The 21,267-nt window shown below is 46.7% G+C and overlaps 1 protein-coding gene across 1 annotated transcript in view; it reads left to right on the top strand.

The window, feature by feature from the left end:
* Window positions 1–21,267, top strand: part of SH2D4B (SH2 domain containing 4B) — a 461,445-nt gene that overhangs the window by 151,038 nt on the left and 289,140 nt on the right. The window contains exon 3 of the mRNA XM_077454903.1: window positions 679–826. Coding sequence (XP_077311029.1) covers window positions 679–826 — 148 coding nt within the window. The remainder of the gene's footprint in view (window positions 1–678; window positions 827–21,267) is intronic.

Raw genomic sequence — 21,267 nt, 5'->3', positions numbered from 1 at the left:
AAGACCCTGGCTCCCAGGCTTGGTGCGCACTTCGATTGTGGGTAGTGTAAGGACAGGTCTTCCATCTGTCAGGGATAGTATTAGCTGTTGAAAGAGGTTCCAGATGAATAGGGAAAGAGCAGGTACATGCTATCCCCATTTGGGAATAGACCGGCCAGGCTGTATTTCATCTCTTGAGACAGACGTTGGTGCATCGAAGATGTTCACTGCAACATACTGTAAGCATGCCCAGTCGAGTTGACTTCCCGCTGGGTAGTTGTAATGGTTTGAACTTCTTTTTCAATACTGTTCTGCTACTGCATCTGGACTCTGAGAATTTTCTGCTGCCGCACCATGCTGCACCTCCCTACAAATAGACAAAAAAACATATGCACTACACTTTTGTAATAGATACCCAATTCCCTATGTTTTATCCATTTATAGACCCTGCAAGTACAGAAAAATACTTGTGGATGTTCCTCACCCTTTAAGCCCATTTGTGGACTGACAACACACAGCATTTTCCCAAACTGAGTGTTGTTAGCTGCTTTTTTCTTTGTTTTTATTTTTGTTATCTACTCAGCCATTCCACTGTTAGATGTCTACAACATAGAGGCTCAAATTAGAGAAAATAAGAGAAGTTATTTGTTGGGGTTTTCTGCATACACTTTACCAATACCAACTTGATATTTTTCAAAGGAAACAAAAAGAGGCAGAAATTGAGAAGAAGTTTCGTGATGCTATGGCCAAAGAAAAAGCAAGAATAGTGGCTGAAAAATGGAAGGTGGAAATTGAAGATCGGAAAGCAGCAAAACTACTAGAAAATAAGTTTCAGGAAGAACTAAAGGTGGGACCATGAATTTTCAGTTTGTGTTTATACTCAGAAACATAGTACCTGTGTTCTATGGGGGCAGAGGCTGTGACACCCTTATGGGCATATAATGTGACGGTTATTATGTATCTACAGTATAAAATAATCTCTTTTTCCATGCACTTAGTGCATACAATGTTTCTGTTTTTTTGAGGGTGTCATCTGCAGTTCTGATTTGCTCCACAAATGTAACGTATTATCCAAGGGCATGACATTAAAGTGTCTGAATGGACATAGTTTAAAAATGTTTATATATATATATATATATATATATATATATATATATATATATATATATATATATATATATTGTAGGGGATCGGGGGGTGAAGAGCTGGCTCAGAGGCAGTCCAGTAAAATAAAATGAGCTTTTATTCACCAAAACAAAACATAAGATCAGACAGACTTGTCTTATCACACGGATGTGCACAGAGGTACAGCTCACAGTTCATCAGCCCACAGGTAACAGTTCAAAGCTCCAAACACAGCTAAAATCTTTTTGTGGTTTAAGCTCACCCAGCAGGTACACCTTCCAGCAATGGACGTTTTCACACAGCGTGCTGCTGTGTCTTTCTCTCCTCCTCTACATATCCCCCCCCCCCTGTTCCAGACCAGGGGTCTGGACACCACGACTCCAGTGTCAGTAGACCCGGGAAAGGGCATCCGCATTCTGATGTACCTTTCCCGGTCTATGTACCACTACAAACCTGAAGTCCTGTAGAGCAAGGAACCACTGGGTGATTCTGGAGTTTTTATCTTTATTTTGGGCCATCCACTTAAGGGGCTCATGATCTGAAACTAACTTGAAGGGTCGGCCCAACAAGTAGTAGCGGAGTGTCTCCAAAGCCCATATTATTGCGAGACACTCCCTTCCCACAATGGAATAGTGGAATAGTTCCTCTCAGTTGGTGTGAGCTTCTGGCTCAAGTACACAACAGGGTGCTCATCGCCCCCAATAACCTGGGACAGTACTGCACCCAGACCCAATTTTGAGGCATCTATTTGTACCAGGAATTTTTTTTTGGAACTCGGGAGCTACCAACACTGGTTCCTGGCATAAAGCTTGCTTCAATCGGCAGAATGCTGCTTCTGCACTCCACTGAACAACAGTTGCATTCTTTTCCTTGGCAAGATCAGTCAGAGGTGCTGGTAGACTGGCAAAGTTGGGGACAACCCTCCTATAATAGCCCCAATGCCAAGGAAAGAACGCACTTGTTTCTTTGTGAGTGGAAGGGGCTATTTCTGAATAGTCTCCACCTTGTTTAGTTGGGGCTTAATCACACCCCTGCCTACAACATACCCCAGGTAGTGGGCCTCCTCCAACCCAACCTTACTCTTTTCTGGGTTCACTGTGAACCCCGCCCTTCGGAGGGCATCCAAGACCAACTGGACCTTCGGTAAGTGACTCTCCCAGTCCTTACTAAAGATGACAATGTCATCAAGATAGGCTCCTGAGAAATCCTTATGAGATCTCAGGACGAAGTCCATGGCCCTCAGGAAAGTGGCTGGGGCCCCATGTAACCCAAATGGCATTCGGGCATACTGCCATAAGCCCTCGGGTGTGGCAAATGCAGTTTTTTCTTTAGCCTCTTGGGAAAGTGGGATCTGCCAGTATCCCTTGGTCAATTCAAGAGTGGTGATGTACCGGGCCGGTCCTAGTCTTTCGATTAATAAATCGACCCGGGGCATGGGATACGTGTCTGGCTTGGAGACTTCATTTAACTTACGAAAGTCATTGCAGAACCGCCAGGTTCCATTCGGCTTGGGTACAAGGACTATAGGGCTAGAACAGCTACTTGAAGACTCCTCAATGACCCCAAGGTCCAACATGCTCTTAAGCTCGGCCGAGACAACATTCCGGCGAGCTTCGGGTATGCAGTAGGGTTTGAGGTTTACTCGAATGCCAGCGTCTGTAATAATGTTCAATTACCAAGGTTAGGCCAGGTAGGTTTGAAAAATTGTCTTGATTCCTCTGCAATCCCTACCTTCTTAATCTGAGCATCAGGGTCTTCTGGGACTTTCAGACTGACTGTCAAAACCTGTCTATCTTTCCATGGTTTGATCAAGTTGACGTGGTAAATCTGGTAGGGTTTACGTTTGGTGGGCTGATGGACTTTAGAGTTGACCTTGCCCACCCTCTCAACTATCTCAAAGGTCCTTGCCACTTGGCGAGAAACTTACTCTCGACGGTAGGCACTAATACCAGCACCCGATCCCCAGGTTTAAACTCTCTAATCTTGGCAGATTGGTTGTATACCCAACTCTGGGCATTTTGCGCAGCCTGCAAATGTTTCCGTACTATGGGCATAACTTTTGTTATTCGGTCCTGCATTTGAGACACGTGTTCGACCACACTCCGATACGGGGAAGCTTCTTGTTCCCACGTCTCTTTCATTATATCCACTAGTCCATGGGGGTGTCTCCCATAAACCAGCTCAAAGGGGGAGAACCCCGTGGAGGCCTGGGGTACCTCTCTTATGACAAACAACAAGGGAGGCAAAAAACAATCCCAATCCTGACCATCCTTCTCAACTTATTTCTTTAGCATTCCTTTTAAGGTTTTGTTGAACCGCTCGACTAACCCATCAGTTTGTGGGTGATACACTGAAGTCCGTAAGTGTTTGATTTTAAACAGGTTACAGAGTTCCTTCATCACTTTTGACATGAACGGGGTACCTTGGTTTGTCAAGATCTCGGATGGGAGCCCTGTTCTCATGAACATCTGAAACAACTCCCGTGCGATGACCTTGGATGAGCGATTTCTTAAAGGGACCGCTTCCGGATACCTGGTGGCATAGTCAAGGACAACTAAAATGTATTGGTGTCCCCTAGCTGACTTAGGTAAGGGACCCACCAAGTCCATGGCTATGCGATCAAAGGGAACCTTGATAATTGGAAGCGGTACCAGCGGACTGCGAAAATGGGGTATTGGAGCGGTTCTTTGACAGGTAGGGCAGGACTCACAGTAGTCCTTAATTTCTCGATATACACCGGGCCAGAAAAATGCTGTAAAACCCGTTCCTGAGTTTTAGCAGCTCCAAGGTGACCCCCAAGTACATGACTATGAGCCAAATGCAACACCTTAGACCTAAAAGGTTTGGGTACCACCAGTTGTTCCAACACTTCTTGATTGACCTTAGTTACTCGGTACAAGTCATGATTCACAGCAAAATGGGGGAACTTCACGTCCGCCCCAGGATGTTGTGGTTCACCGTTTAAGACTGTGGCCTGTTCCCTGGCGGGGATCAAAGTGGGGTCCCTCATCTGAGCACTAAGGAAATCTTCCCGGGAGCCCCCGAGATCTGACATGTCTGGCTCAGAGGAGGTATTTTCCGCTTCCAATGCCGCACACACCTCCAGGGGACCGGGCTTACTTTCTGCAGATTCAGCAACCTGGTACTGATCCTTAGTAACAACAGGAGGTGGTAGCACTCCTTAAAGGAATATTTCATTTTTATGTTTCACTTTTAAGCATAAAAATAATCACTGCTCCCGAAAAAAAAGGGCGTTTTAAGAAAAACATTTTTTTTTGCATTGATACATGTCCCCTGGGGCAGGACCCATGTCCCAAAACACTTTTTATGATAATAACTTTCATATAAAATTATCACTTTTGTTTTTTCATGTTAGTGTCCCATAGACTTTAACGGTGTTCCACAGATTTCAAATTTGCCGCAAACACCCCTTATTGTTCGCTGTTTGGCGAACAGGTAAACACCTGATGTTCGTGTCGAACTTGCGTTCGACTCGAACATCGGACTCACCCCTAGCTGTCACTGTCCTGCATTCAGGGCTGGGCCAAGTGGCAGAAGTGACAGATGTCTTGGGCGCATCAGGAGGAGGAAGGCAGGATCCACCGGTCTATCACTCATGATTGGGCTAAAAGTGGCAGTCACCATCGCGAGGACAGTGGCAGGATCTGCAAGGTGCAACTTGTGCTTCTGAAGTAGTTCACAAACTCATATGGGGCATACTTCAACCTTTTTGCCTTAAGTGTTAAAAGACTTTGTCCCAGCACTGCTTACATTAACAATTAGGAACCAAATTAGGAACCAAAGAGCACTGAACAAGTCTTATGTGATTCCTGCGGCATTAGCTTCCTCTGAAGCTAATCATTATGCTTTACAGTTACCGTTTCATAGTGCAAATGTTCAGAATTGGTTTGCCTTGAATATGGATATTGGAGAACTTGGGGAACCCGGTAAATGTTTTGCTATAGAGTCCTATCACACATACACACAGCTATACCCCTTTGTTGTAATTTTACAGTTATGCCATGTACACGAGTGGAATGTCCCACAGAAAAAGTCTGATGGGAGCTTTTCATTGTATATTCCGATCGTGTGTGTGCCCCATCGGATTTTTTACGTCGAAAATTCTGACGGACCTAGAAATAGAACATGTTCTAAATATTTCCGATGGAATCAATTCCTCTCAGGAAAACCGCTCGTCTTTATGCTGTTCTGAAGGACCAAAAACTATGCATGCTCTGAAGCAAGTACGAGATGGAAGCTATTGGCTACTGGCTATTGAACTTCCGTTTTCTAGTCCAGTCGTAAGTGTTGTACGTCACAGCGTTCCTGACGGTTGGACTTTAATGTGATCATGTGTATGCAAGACAGCTTGAGCGGAATTCCGTCGGAACTCCGTCTGAAAAACCTTCAGAGTTTATTCCGACGGGAAAACTGGTCGCGTGTACAGGGCATTAGGGAAGGAATTCAGCTTTAAATATTAGTAAAGATCTTTCTTACAGTTCATATAATTGTAGCCAAATAAAGTGCATAGTTAAGTATTGGAATTGCTAACATAAAAGTGTAAAGTTGAACAGTTTTGAACTTATCTAAGGATTTCTTAAAGGCCAAAACTTTGCGGCTGAATACTGTATATTGCTATGTATGAAGCTTGCACCGTTAGCTTTTTGGAAAAGCAAAATAAATTGATAGTAACGTATTGTATTTGAGCTGTCTCTTGACCTTTGGTAAATAGCACTCAAAAGGATATTGTCCCAGCTCAAGAACATTGACCAATCGATACTACATGCTGTGACCTGCTGTGATGCAAGAAGGATTCTGGGTTTAACACTAACTAAAATAAGAAGTAATTTACTCCCCGTATATAGCTTTTCATAACCAGTGGAGGGAAACGTGCATTCTTAATTAAAATCAGGGATGTCAACATATTGCAGTAATTATTTCAGTAAATCTGACAGGAAAAAAAAAATTAAACTCATTTAAAAATATTAACGTTTATTTTTCTGTTTCCTGGATTCTGGCTTGTAACCTTTAAAACAAATTGTAAAATTGCGTGTCTCGTTAACCCATATAGAGAAATGTACACCCTTTTGCAAAGCGTATTCCATTTAAAAGGATAATATATTATATTTTTGGTGAACAGATTTTTATTTTATTGCTCACAGAATAACCCATTTTTACATTTAATATAGCGTATAGAATAATTAGGCCCCTGTCAGCTTGTTTCTCTATCTGTATCTCATTTGGGAGATTTCCTTTCATTTCCTGTCCTGTAGACACACTAGGAAGTGAAGAGAAAACTCCAATATGAGGAGAACTTCTTGTAGACAGTTGTCATTGGAACACATGGTCCCAACTGAACGTTTTCCTTCTATTCCTGTTTTGGTAACAACTCAAAATTTGGATTTTCCTTCAGTTTATCTAGACTAAATGATTGTTGGGACAGGTAGAGAAGGTAAACACCAATAGTGGGAACACAGACAAAGATAACAATCTTACAGTGGTTTAATCTAATCTATCCAAAAATGTGGTCTGAATACATTTTAAAGTACATTTTTGTAACTTACACAATCTATCTTGTTGATGCAAAAAATAACAATTACAGTTGTATAAACATGTAAGGCATCCCTTATGTACATCCATATTTACAAATGATACTTAAAAGAGAAGCATGGGCTTCTAATATATTATATATATATATACTCACCACGGGGATGCAGCCTTGGGTTAAAGCTGAGAACTGAGCAATCAAAGACCTCTGATCACTTGGTTATCAGCCTTCAGTGACCAGAGGGTCTGTGACTGTCAGTCACTGGCTCTCTGCTCTGCCCCCCCCCCCCCCATACTCACTGGAGCGATGAGCTGTAGAGGAGGTGGTAACAACTTGCTCAGGCTCTCGTGGCCCGCTGAGAGCCTGAGCCAGCTGCCGGTCCGGCTTTAGCCTGCCATCAGCTGAAAATGGGTCACAGGAGTGCAGAACAAACTGCATGTCTGTGATCCTCAGGAGAAGTATAGCCAAAATAGGTTTAGACAGATTTGTGAACAATGTTTGAGAGAAACAGGACTTTTGTGTGCATAGAAAAAGACGTAGATCTTTAAGTTCAGCTCAGTCATGATATATAGGGGCAAAAACAAAAGTGCTGCATTTATAATTTTGCTCAGTGTAGTAATTCAATTGCAGAAATGTATTTTCTAACAAAGAGAAATAAACATCAAAGCACAATCGTTGTGCAGAAGGAGATCCTCCAGGGAAGGAATATGGCTGTCTCTATGTGGCGATGCATTAAAATACTAAACAAATATACAGGGGTTTAATACATCACCACTCATTAATAGGATTTTTAACACTGAACTCATCACATGTACTGTACATAACTGAAACATTACAATACCTCTTCTTTAGAGTAAATCTGTTGTGACAAAAATATGGCTGCTGTCATTGATGCCTTTTTTAATTAGCTGCTAGATCGATGGCTGCCATGCTCATCTTATGGCTTTGTTATTAAGTGAGTCACAAATCTAAAACATAAAGGCAGTGAAATCTTAAAGTGTGAACCTTTGCGCTTGTTCTGGGTCAGCGATTCGGTACACTTGGTAATTATTTGGCAATTGTAAAGCTGAACTTTTACCGCATAGAACATAACACCAATTAATGCAACTCATTAAAAAAAATGATGAAATGAGTTTATAAATGCAACTAATGCAAGTGTGAATATGGCTTGCCATAAGCCTTTTTTAAAACTATTACGATCACAGACAGGGAGAGTTAAGCTGGGTGCTCACGGATCAAAATTTGGCCAGTTCAGCAGGGAGCTGATGAATTTTAATCAGCATGTAGCTCTCCCTATTAGACAAAAGCCAATCGCTAGAGTGGCTTCTCTTGAATGAGACTATTGTAAGGCCGGGTTCACACTATACTAGACGACAGTAGTACAATTTTCATCCTACTTTGCTCTGCAACATCAGTCCTACATTGATCCTAAAGAAAACACACTCCTGCGCACAAGCGAACCACCAGACCAGCTATGCAATGACCCAGGCCTTGCTGCCCTCTAGAGTGGGGAACCATAAAAGTCAAAAAATAGATGAAAAGAGAGGGCACACCAGCCTTGTGCATTACCTTTCGGATGATATTTGTTAAAAAGGGTAAAAAAGAAAACTACTCACAAACAGAAGTGTAAAATCTCATGACATAAATAGTCATCAAGATAGCAGCATCCAATCACACAAGAAACTCTCCAGAGAAGCTCACAAAAGTCACTGCCAGCTGACACATTTCGAAGGGACCTCCATTCTTCCTCAGAGCTCAACAATCCCCAACAGGACTGTTGTTCACAGGTTTCCGTTACATCAGAGGGGGGCGGGGTCACCCATACGTCATTGGGGAAGCCAGGCTTTCCCCTTACGTCAGATGGGGGCGGGGTCAGGCAACGGTTGGCCCCGCCCTCCTCATATAAGAAACGTCAGGCCGCCGGGATCCCGCAGTGTCTCCGACAGTGGAGACAGAGGAAGGACGGATGGACTGCGCTGGACTGGAGGGAGTGATCACCCGTCGCTGGATCAGATCAGCCATCGCTGGAACCCGGAGAGATTACCACCGCAGGAATCTTTTTTTTTTTGTAATAAAGGACTTTTTCAAAAGTGTGTTTGTCTTATTTAACTATTTTTTACACTTTCTTTGTGATATGGTAGGGGTACTTTTGTACCCCCTTACCATTTCAAATGGGGGGCAGGATCTTGGAGTCCCCTTGTTAAAGAGGGCTTCCAGATTCTGATAAGCCCCCCGCCCGCAGACCCCCACAACCACCGGACATGTGGACATGGTGCTTTGGGGGGGACCCCAAAGCATCCTCCCAATGTTGAGGGCATGTGGTCTGGTACGGTTCAAGAGGGGGGAGCTCTCTCGCCCCCCCTCTTTTCCTGCAGCCTGCCAGGTTGTGTGCTCGGATAAAGGGTCTGGTATGGATTTTTAAGGGGAACCCCATGTCAATTTTTTTTTTTATTTGACGCGGGGTTCCCCTTAATATCCATACCAGACTCAAAGGGCCTGGTAATTCAATTTGGGGAAACCCCATGCTTTTTTAAAAAAATTTTTTTATCAATGAGTGTTCTCTGTATTATGGGAGCCGACAATTCATTATAGCCACGAGTGATTTTAAATTACTTTCCTGTCGCATCATGGCAGCATACACTCTGGGTTGCGACTCTGCCCCCACAACCTGATAGGACCACATAGCTATAAGATGAAGATACGCCCCCCGCCCCGGTATTCTCTTATTTTTCCTCCCCTGTTGGGACCGCACGGATCATCACCCTCTTACCGCTTTGCCCCAGCCAGGTTCTAGCCTCTCCTGGGTGGAAGTCCTTACCGGAACAGCCTCTAAAGATGGCGCAGTTCAGTTCAGCAGGGAGCTGATGAATTTTAATCAGCATGTAGCTCTCCCTATTAGACAAAAGCCAATCGCTAGAGTGGCTTCTCTTGAATGAGACTATTGTAAGGCCGGGTTCACACTATACTAGACGACAGTAGTACAATTTTCATCCTACTTTGCTCTGCAACATCAGTCCTACATTGATCCTAAAGAAAACACACTCCTGCGCACAAGCGAACCACCAGACCAGCTATGCAATGACCCAGGCCTTGCTGCCCTCTAGAGTGGGGAACCATAAAAGTCAAAAAATAGATGAAAAGAGAGGGCACACCAGCCTTGTGCATTACCTTTCGGATGATATTTATTAAAAAGGGTAAAAAAGAAAACTACTCACAAACAGAAGTGTAAAATCTCATGACATAAATAGTCATCAAGATAGCAGCATCCAATCACACAAGAAACTCTCCAGAGAAGCTCACAAAAGTCACTGCCAGCTGACACATTTCGAAGGGACCTCCATTCTTCCTCAGAGCTCAACAATCCCCAACAGGACTGTTGTTCACAGGTTTCCGTTACATCAGAGGGGGGCGGGGTCACCCATACGTCATTGGGGAAGCCAGGCTTTCCCCTTACGTCAGATGGGGGCGGGGTCAGGCAACGGTTGGCCCCGCCCTCCTCATATAAGAAACGTCAGGCCGCCGGGATCCCGCAGTGTCTCCGACAGTGGAGACAGAGGAAGGACGGATGGACTGCGCTGGACTGGAGGGAGTGATCACCCGTCGCTGGATCAGATCAGCCATCGCTGGAACCCGGAGAGATTACCACCGCAGGAATCTTTTTTTTTTAGTAATAAAGGACTTTTTCAAAAGTGTGTTTGTCTTATTTAACTATTTTTTACACTTTCTTTGTGATATGGTAGGGGTACTTTTGTACCCCCTTACCATTTCAAATGGGGGGCAGGATCTTGGAGTCCCCTTGTTAAAGAGGGCTTCCAGATTCTGATAAGCCCCCCGCCCGCAGACCCCCACAACCACCGGACATGTGGACATGGTGCTTTGGGGGGGACCCCAAAGCATCCTCCCAATGTTGAGGGCATGTGGTCTGGTACGGTTCAAGAGGGGGGAGCTCTCTCGCCCCCCCTCTTTTCCTGCAGCCTGCCAGGTTGTGTGCTCGGATAAAGGGTCTGGTATGGATTTTTAAGGGGAACCCCATGTCAATTTTTTTTTTTATTTGACGCGGGGTTCCCCTTAATATCCATACCAGACTCAAAGGGCCTGGTAATTCAATTTGGGGAAACCCCATGCTTTTTTAAAAAATTTTTTTTATCAATGAGTGTTCTCTGTATTATGGGAGCCGACAATTCATTATAGCCACGAGTGATTTTAAATTACTTTCCTGTCGCATCATGGCAGCATACACTCTGGGTTGCGACTCTGCCCCCACAACCTGATAGGACCACATAGCTATAAGATGAAGATACGCCCCCCGCCCCGGTATTCTCTTATTTTTCCTCCCCTGTTGGGACCGCACGAATCATCACCCTCTTACCGCTTTGCCCCAGCCAGGTTCTAGCCTCTCCTGGGTGGAAGTCCTTACCGGAACAGCCTCTAAAGGAAGCTAAATGGAAGGAACCCCACTCTGGTGATCTCAGGGGTATGAATACTTTTTCTCTGCAAACAGAGCATTGCCTCTATAGCCGTTGGAAGTAAGCCTTAAACAGGCTGAAGGCATATAACAAAAAGATTGGTCTTTAAGCCTTAAACAGGCTTAGTACCTGCGGTGGTCTCCGGTTTCCTGTTCCTCCCTGGTGTCACTCTGTCTGCAGCTTGACAGCATACTCTCTACCTTCAGTATCTCTTGTTACCTTAGGTTGTCTGGTGCCTTTACCCCAGTGTTGCCTCTCTGCCATATTTTACTTCCTTTTGCTGAACTCTGTAGTCTCACAACAGCATCAGCATTCTTCCTGGTCACTCTGTCGCTTTGCACATGCTCACTGTGCACTTTGGGCAGCCTGTGTATGTCTATCTATGTCTTTTCCCTTTTCCAAGATGGCGCCGGCGGCCGCACGGTGCTACTGAGCATGTGCGGGTGGGACATGACCCCGGCTCCAATTTTAAAAGGGGAAGATGCCTTTTTTTAACGCAGATGCCTTTTTGCCTGTTTTTTGTGCTCAGCTGAATTTCATGACTGCTGCATTTCTGTTTTTTCTTCCCCAGTGTTGCCTCTCTGTTTGGTAAGTATCTCCCCTGTATTTTTCTTCTCTCTTTTTCTTGTTTCTGTTATGGCTTTATCTTCCTTACCCTTTTTGTGTTACCTGTGTCTTCAGGCTTCCTCTGTTCCCTATCCATGGAGACCACTGCTCCAGCAGATCACCAACAGCATAATAGGTAAGAGGGGAGGAGTTTGGTAAGTAGAGAAAATCGAAAAAGAGAGCAGAACGCACTAGCGCTACCTAAATGGTTAGCCCCATCAGGTCCGCAAGATCATCTTGCAGAGATTCCTCGCATAGAAGAAGCCGCTCTGGCCATATGCGGAGCCACTCAGGTGGAGGAAGTCGCTCAGGGAAAGGGAGTCGCAGAAGGAGTCGCTCCAGGTCTCGTTCAAGGCGCAGCCATTCCCGCTGAAGAAGATCCCCTGACCGGAGGCGCCATTCACCAGCACGCCACTCCCATCCTTCTGAAAATACCTGCTGGGTATGCGGGGCCATAGCCCTTCCAGATATGTTGGCATGCCGCAGGTGCTTGGAAGAAGCCACCAGAGAGAAAGGGCAAGAACATAGAGAGCTCACAGAGTCTTCTGCCCCACGTGTCGCTCCGGACACGGAGTTATCTCCACGGGGTGCTTTGCCGGCTCCCCCAAGTACTTCCAGAGAGCATGATTCTCCTTCAGATGAGGAAGAACTAGAGGCTTCAGCGGGCTTTGTCTTCTCCCTAATAGAGCCTTTTGTGAGGTCAGTGAAGGGGGCCATTAGCTGGGAGGAACCCCAGGAGGCCCAACCCAAAAGGAGAAAATATTTCCCGAACCTGATGAGAGAACCCAAAGCCTTCCCCTTCATTGATGAGTTGGAGGAACTTATCAGAGACGAGTGGTAGAGACCTGAGAAGAAAGCAAGTCTCAACAATCGGCTTGCCAAACTATATCCTCTAAAGGAGGCTAAAATTAAATCTCTCGTGTCTCCGCCAGTGGTGGATGCATCCCTCATGCGCCTGGCCAGGCACGTTACGCTCCCTATCGGGGATGCCGTGTCATTCAAGGACGTCCTGGATAGGAAGATCGATACTGATCTCAAAAGAGCTTACCTAGCAGCAGGAGGCGTATGCAGGCCAGAAGTGGTTCTTTCAGCTGTGGGTAAGGCTATTGCAAGTTGGTCAGCAAGCACAGAAAAGCTTGTATCCAAGGCGCTGATCAGGACCAGATAGTTAGGACCCTGCAAGAACTAAGCCTTGCAGTGAATTTTGTGGCAGAGGCATCTGTGGATGCTATTAAGTCTGCATCTAGGGCTATGTTGTCCTCATGAATGGCCAGACGGGCTCTCTAGCTCAAACCCTGGGCGGCAGATCCTGCTTCCAAGTCCAATTGGTGCCGCATCCTGTATGATGGCGAGAACCTTTTTGGCGCAAAATTGGACTCTGCTATTTCTAAGGTCACTGGCGGAAAATCAGGGCTTATCCCCTCGGATAGAAAGCCAAAGCTTCAGAGGCCTCCTCCCTTTAAGCGTAACCTACCTACAGGTACAGGGATGCCAAGTCCTACAGGCCTGGTAGGGAGTACAGAAGGAACTGGAAGGCCCCTCAAATGTCCTTCCTGCATTCCAGAAGCCCAGGACCCCGGCATCTACTGACCGGAAGTCCTTTTGAAGGTGCGTCCACCCAGCCAGCAGTGGTGGGGGCCAGACTCTCAAAGTTCACGCTGGTCTGGGCGGAAACAATAAGCGACCCCTGGACATTAACCACCGTTCGTGTCGGGCACAGATGGTCATTCAGGTGACTTCCCTCTCCATATCCCTATCCATTCAGAACTCTAAAAGTTCTTCAGTTTTTCGCTAAACCACAGACACTTTCAGTTCTGAAGTCTTCCGTTTGGAATTTCTACGGCTCCCAGGACCTTTACAAAGCTCCTTCTTCCTGTTATCACGCATCTGAGGGAGAGGGGGCTTCGAGTCCACCATTATCTGGACGATATTCTCCTCCTCTCAGACAGCCGGGAGTCGCTGTTACAGCATCGAAAGATCCTCGTCTCCACTCTGCAGAATCTGGGATGGCTCATAAACTGGGGGAAGAGCCAGACTCGGCCCACCCAGAGAATGATCTTCTTAGGAGCCCAACTAGATACCCAGTTGAATACAGTGCAGCTGCCTCCGGAGAAGTCTTCCCTGTTGGTCCGGAAGGTGAAGAAGGCCATTCTAGCAAGATCTCTGTCGGCCAGAGTATGCCTCAGCCTTCTAGGCTCCCTATCAGTGACCATTCCTATGGTCCATTGGGCTCAGTGGCACACCAGACCTCTGCAGAACTCCTTCCTACATCAGTGGGATGGTTCATCCATGACCCAGACGATCCGGATCTCGGAGACAGTCAGGCGCTCATTGCGTTGGTGGACTCGTCCCCACAATTTAAACAATTGCAAACACATAGTCATCCCTCCTCAGGGAGGTAGTGACCACGGACGCCAGTCTAGAAGGTTGGGGAGCCCACTACCAGTCCCATGCAGCGCAGGGCCGCTGGGCTTTCGATGTACGGGACTCGGTATCGAACGTGCTGGAGATGAGGGTGGCCTTCCAGGCTCTCCTGGCCTTCAGCTCCCTTTTAAGGGGGAAGCAGGTCCTCTTAAGGATGGACAACAAGGTTGCTGTCGCCTACATAAACAGACGGGGGGCCAGGTCGAGAACATCTTAGCCTACATGCTCAGCAGGGAGTTCGCCTCCAACAATGAGTGGTCCCTGAGCCCTCAGGCCTTCTCCCTCATCTGCCAGACCTGGGGTCAACCAGACATAGACCTTGCTGCGACTCCAGCAAACTCCAAATGCCGAAGGTTCCTGTCGAGGTTTCCCTTTCACTTAGCGGAGGGGACAGATTGCCTCCAGCATCCCTGGAACTTCCATCTCGGGTATATCTTCCCTCCGACTCCCCTGATAGCGAGATTTCTCTTAAGGCTCAAGAGATCAACGGCATTGGTGATAGCGGTGATTCCTTTTTGGCCCAGGAGGCCATGGTTCACCACCCTCCTACAACTGAGCACGGCAGACCCTCTTGCTCTTCCCCTGTCAGCCGACTTGCTCTTCCAGGGCCAGCTACTACATCCAGATTCGGGGAAGCTGCACTCGATGGCTTGGGGGCTGAGAGGGCTAGGTATCTATGTCAGGGCTGCTCCCAGAAGGTAGCTGATACCCTGCTCTAGGCCAGAAAACCTACCACCAACTGCACCTACCGCAGGGTCTGGGAGAAGTTTGTTGCCTTCTCTCAGGACCTGGCCGGGATCTGTCCTCCCTTTCGGCTCCTCTGATCCTAGAGTTCCTGCAATCAGGCTTAGACAAAGGTCTTAGCTCTAGTACTCTGAAAGTTCAGGTGTCAGCTCTATCCACCCTGACAGGGGTTAAATGGGCTCACGATCCCCTTGTTATGCAATTTCAGAAGGCCTGTCTTAAACTAAGACCACCTAGGAAACCTTCCTTTCCAACATGGGACCTATCAGTCATCTAAAGCCGCGTACACACGGGCGGACTGTATGGCCAACTTAGTCCGTCAAATAAAGTATACACAGCAATACTGCGCAGTGCTCAACAAAAAAGGAAATAAAACTACAATGAAAGCTGCCAACACGCTAAAACTGGGATCTTTTTAGCCAAAAAATGTCAAAAGTGTAAAGTGTAAGCGCTCAATATATATCTATATAACTCTTGAGATGAAACAAGAGAATAGTAAACCCTAATATGTGCGCACATCTATGACAGATGATCACAACATGACCCCAAAAGGTGGGGATAATAGTAACGTGAAAATAGACCAAATAGTGAATATAATGAAAATCACAACCTATATATCAAAATGACTGGACACATAAGTATATATCTAAGTGAATAAGGTCACACTGAATTCTAATACGGCACCAAAAAATTAAATAACAAAGTATATAAAAAAGTATATAAAAAGAAGCATCAGTGTAAACACATAAAAATGTGCATAATAGGGGTGATAAAGTCCAAAAAAGTGCAAAATGAAAGTCCCAATAAACTTTGGTGTCCACAGAAGTACCACGTTATTGCAACCAACTGTTGTTCCACCCTGTGAAGATCCCACCACCTTGAGAAGTGCAGGCTTACCGGATGGACATGACCCAAGTAGACTTATGTCTCAGGGGTCCGTAATGGCTTATAATCCCGGCTGATGCAATCCTGGATTAGACGTTCCAATCCCGCTACACACGATTAATGCAAACGGCTGCGTGTAATCGCTATTTTCATGTATATGGACAGCTCCGACAACAATTCAGGCATGGAAAATGGAAAAATGGAGCCGACATAGCATAATACCGTTTTTTTAAAAAATTTACTTTAATAAAAAAAAGTTTAAACTCACATTTCCATAGTAGTCAACAAAACGTATCAGAATAGAATAGGCAGTGGCGGAGTCCTCCCAAGGGAGGACTCCGCCACTGCCTATTCTATTCTGATACGTTTTGTTGACTACTATGGAAATGTGAGTTTAAACTCACATTTCAAAATGTCAAGGTCAAAATTGCAAGGTCAAAATTGATGTGTCTCTCATCCGGCAAGACCTCTCTACCCTCTGGGATCGTGTGGCGGAGACGGAGACCCGCATCAGTAGAGCTGAAGACATCATACACCCCCTGCAGCACACCACTGATGAGGTACGCCATCAGCTGCAACAGCTTTGCGCGAAACAGGACGACATGGAAAACCGTCTCCGAAGATGTAATCTCCGCTTCATCGGCCTCCCTGAGACAGCTGAGGGCAATGATCCGGCGGGTTTCCTTGAAAGTCTCCTGACCTCCACCTTCGGAAGAGAGGCATTTTCGGTGATGTTCGCTGTGGAGAGAGCTCATCGGATTCCGGCCCGTCCCCCTCCCCAGGGGGCCCCACCGCGTACTCTGATTGCGAAATTTCTTAATTTCAGAGACCGTGACAAAATTCTCCGCCTGACTAGAGAGAGGGGCAATATCCCCCATACCAATACTAATGTGGCGGTATTCCCAGACTTTTCCAGCGAGGTGCAACGGCAGCGATCCAGGTTCCAGGATGTTAAGCGACGCCTTCGGGTCCTACACCTTAAATATGCAATGTTGTATCCTGTGAAGCTTCGCGTGGAATGCGAGGGCCGAACCCACTTTTTTGAAGACCCTGCCTCGGCATCCACCTGGATTGACCAGAGAGAACGCCGAGACTGAACATCTCACCCTACATATGCACTGTGGATGCTTTCCCTTTCTTTTCCCGCTCCCGTGGGTCCCCACGATATCTCCTCCTGCTACTTTGATGATTGAGTCATCGCGATGAGCACGCTATTAATCGACGCCCGTTGCAGGGCCAGGGGACTATCCCGGGAAGACTTTCTTTTCATCTCGTACTGGATCTCACAGCCTGTCTATTCTCTCTCGGTGTTCCGCTGATCTGAGATCCCTACCTCCCCTGTGCCTGAGGAGCACCTGGGGAAGACCGAAGATAATACGACATCCAGGACTATTCTACTGTACTTTATTCATCGTCCCTAAGGCGGGCGGAGCTCCCCCTGCTCGGCCATGATGATATCACACCTTTGTGGCCCCTGCTCCCCATGCACCTTCCAGAGAAGAAGTCGCCCCCCTAGGATTTTTAGGATTTTTGTGTACTTCTCCCTCCCTCATTTATCTGATTTTTTTTTATCCCCCTTTGTTTTTCTTTTTGTTACCTTGGGTATCTATGCTCCTCTGCAAATAAGTTCCTTGCCTCCAATGGGTTCTAAGCATTGGATGTCCCCTGTTGGTACCCAGTTTTGGGGTATGATGTCCAAGCCGTGTTGGGGTGGCACTGGACTGGGTGGGGGGTGGGATGTTGTGGTTTTTATTTTTTTTGTACCACTATGTTTGCTAACGTTTGTTTCTACTATAGGTACTGTGTTAAAGTCATACAAGCATTTTTTGAATTGGTTGCTATTGTGTTCTGTGCGCACTAACTTGGCCATGACTGCCCTGCTGATTCTGGCCTGCCTATGGTTTATTGTTTACGCCCTGCACCCACCATGAGCTCCTTAAAGTTCCTTACGTGGAATGTCAGAGGCATGCGGAACAAGATAAAACGCACTGCCGCCCTGACATTCCTTAAGTCTCAGCGTGCTGACATTATCGCGCTTGTTGAGACCCATGTTACTGGCCATCTCCAGTCCTCTCTTAAGAAACCGTGGATAGGTTGGGCGTACCATGCTACCCACACCTCATACTCCAGGGGGGTTTCGGTCCTAATTGCTAAAAGGGTGCCGTTTAACCTAGTGCTGCTCCAGACGGACCAGCAGGGCAGATATGTATTCCTGCATGCCACCATTAATGGATCCCCTATTTTGATAATAGCCTGCTATGTCCCCCCCCCCCCCTATAACTCAGTTGTACTTAAGGAGGGCCTTGCATTTATGGCACACTACCCCTCGGTGCCGGCAGTGTGGTTGGGGGACTTTAATATGACCCTCATTCCCGCTCTGGACCGCATGGGCACCCCGGACTCCCCTGATGACCCTCCAGCCCATACCAGACTACACTGTATATTGACCGACTTTGCTCTTGTGGATACATGGCGCCACAAGCATCCCCATGCTAAAGCATACTCGTGCTTCTCAGCCAGCCATAACACAATGTCCCGAATTGACTTCATTCTCATTTCACAGACTCTGACACCCAGACTGGAAGATGTGGGCTTCGCTCCGAGAATCCTCTCGGATAACGCCCCCTACTGGATTACGATGCGGCTCCTGGGGGCCTCTCCCTCTCCTACTTGGCGGCTGAACCCATTTTGGCTGGCCGCCCTGCAGGAGCAGGGGGACATCTCTACGGAGTTGCAGCACTATTTTGCAGTTAACGGGGACTCCACTACATACGACATGGTGTGGGACACATTTAAGCTTTACGCCCGCTCCCTGCTCTCCACGCGCATTAACAGACTTAAGCGGTCGTCCAAACTTGTTGTCCAACAGGCTACGGAACACCTACAGAGATTGGAGGAGGAGTTTCATCGAGACCCCTCGCCTGACGCAGCCACTAATCTTAAGCTCCAGCTACGACAGGTCTCCCAGCTACATACGGAACAGGCCAAGCAGCGCATCTTTTTCTGTAGGCAAAGGGTATTTGAATATGGAGAAAGATAGGGCAAACTACTCGCTTACCTCGCTCACTTAGATTCCCGTCCCCCGGTCGTGGTGTCGCTGCTGGACACCCAGGGGAATGGTATTACGGACCCACAACAGGTGGCGGAGGAGTTTGCGAGATTTTATCGAGCACTCTATGCCACTCGGGTCACTCATACTCCCCAAGACACCAGAGACTACTTGGCGAGAATTACATTTCCCAAACTGACAGACGCCCAACGTGACCTTTTAGAGGCCCCCATTACTGAGGAGGATATTTCCAAGGCAATTTCCTCTCTGGCCACTTCTAAAGCACCAGGACTTGACGGTCTGCCGCTAGAATTTTATGCCACCTACTCTGAAATTTTGACCCCTAAACTCCATGACTTATATGAGTCCATATTTGACACGGGAATCCTACCCCCCTCCATGAGGGACGCACAAATAGTTGTGATTCCCAAGCCAGGGAAGGACCCACACTATCCGGAATCATATAGACCTATCTCTCTACTACAGGTTGACATTAAAATACTGGCTAAGATTCTTGCCTCCCGCCTTAATCAGGTTATCCTCTCACTGATCCACCCTGACCAGACTGGCTTTATGCCAGGAAAAAACACTGCCATGAATATCCGCCGCTTACTTATGAACATCCAGGGATCCCATGATGAAGTCGGCTCGCGGGTCGTGGTGGCTTTGGATGCTGCCAAGGCCTTCGACTCCGTGGAGTGGAACTACCTGTGGGAATGCCTCTTGGGATTTGGACTTGGCCCCAACTTTATCCGCTGGGTCCAACTCCTGTATCAATCCCCGAGGGCCAAGGTGTTTGTGAACGGCTGGCTCTCTGAGCAGTTCCCGCTGGAGAGAGGGACTCGACAAGGCTGCCCCCTTTCCCCCATGTTGTATGCGTTGGCTGTGGAGTCACTGGCTATTATGGTTCGCGCAGACGCCAGAATTCGTGGCCTTAGGATAGGAAACCTGGAGGAAAAGATTGGGATGTATGCTGACGATACACTCCTATACTTAGCCGACTCGGGTCCCTCCCTTCTTGCAGCCCTCCACACCATAGACTGTATCGGTAGTCATTCGGGTCTGAGCATTAACTGGTCCAAATCCCAGATCCTTCCGCTTGATCATTTCCCCCCTGTACCCACGTCCCCTCCTCTAGATCTCCCTAGGGTTTCCGTGATCAAGTATTTAGGAGTGCAGGTCACTAGATCGCTGACAGACTATGTACCCCTAAACATTGAACCCCTTTACGCCCTGATTAAGACCAAGACACAGACCTGGGCCAGACTACCTCTGGGCGTTATGGGACGCATCAATCTGGTCAAAATGATACTTCTGCCCAAGATACTTTATTTGGTGTGGCATGCACCCCTGTATATATCACAAAATTTTTTCAAGACGATTGAATCAATTCTCAATTCATTTATATGGGGCCACAGCAGACACAAATTGTCTTGGAGACTTCTGAAGAATCCAGTGACAATGGGAGGGGCTGCCCTTCCAGATTTCCAGGATTACTACCTTGCCTCCCAATTGTCCCATTTTTATCACTTTGACAAGAGCGAGCTACCAAGATACCAGACATTACTTTGTAAACGCCCTGATGACCCTGCTCACACCCCACTTCAGTCAGTCCTTAGGGCTCCACTGTCAAAACGTTCCCCCTATCCAAAAGTAGACATGTTGACGCATCACCGGAGGATATGGCGGACGGCCCTAAACAAACTTGGGATCCCACAGGTTCATTCTTATACTCCTCTCTGGTTCAACACTCACTTGCCCGAACTGCTGTCTGTTCCAGACCCCGCAGCTTGGACGCGGTATGGGATATTGTACATGCACCAAGTCATGACTAGCTCTGGGCTTAAATCCTTTCAAATGCTAAAGGAAGAATTCGCACTATATACGCATAGAGGATGTCCACTTAAATACGAGCAGATATGGGGCAGATGGTTGGGGGATGGGGAGACATGTACTTGATATGCTGTTGTATTGATCCTTTGCCCCCCCCCCCCCCTCTGTTTTTCCCTTTCTGTGCTTCCTCCACCCCATGGGTCTGCTTTTATTGTGTCCCCCTCCCTCTCCTCCTTTTTTTTTTCTTTCTCTCTCCGCCTCCTGCCCCTTCCCCGGTTGACACGGATTGGTCTTACAATGATGCTACCCATGATGGGTATCTAAACCCTATGCAGCGCAACTATCCCAAAGCACTCATGTATGCAACACTGCCTTGGCCAGGTTGGCCCTTATTACCTGATGTACCTTATGTATGCTTACTATGTATGTTTTATTCTCTGTTTCCTTCTTTTTGGTTTTTTTTTCTTTGTTTTTTTCAATAAAGTTTGTTTTTCAATTAATAAAAATATAGTTACATAGTTATATAGTTAGTCAGGTTGAAAAAAAATACACAAGTCCTTCTAGTTCAACCAAAAAATAAATAAAAAATACAAACCCATATACACAAT

This window comes from Lithobates pipiens, unplaced genomic scaffold (genome assembly GCF_037356315.1).
Source record: "Lithobates pipiens isolate NorthernLeopardFrog02 unplaced genomic scaffold, aLitPip1_a1.2 Scaffold_25, whole genome shotgun sequence".
Classification (NCBI taxonomy): Eukaryota; Metazoa; Chordata; class Amphibia; order Anura; family Ranidae; genus Lithobates; species Lithobates pipiens.
This window is presented reverse-complemented; position numbering and strand designations above follow the sequence as displayed.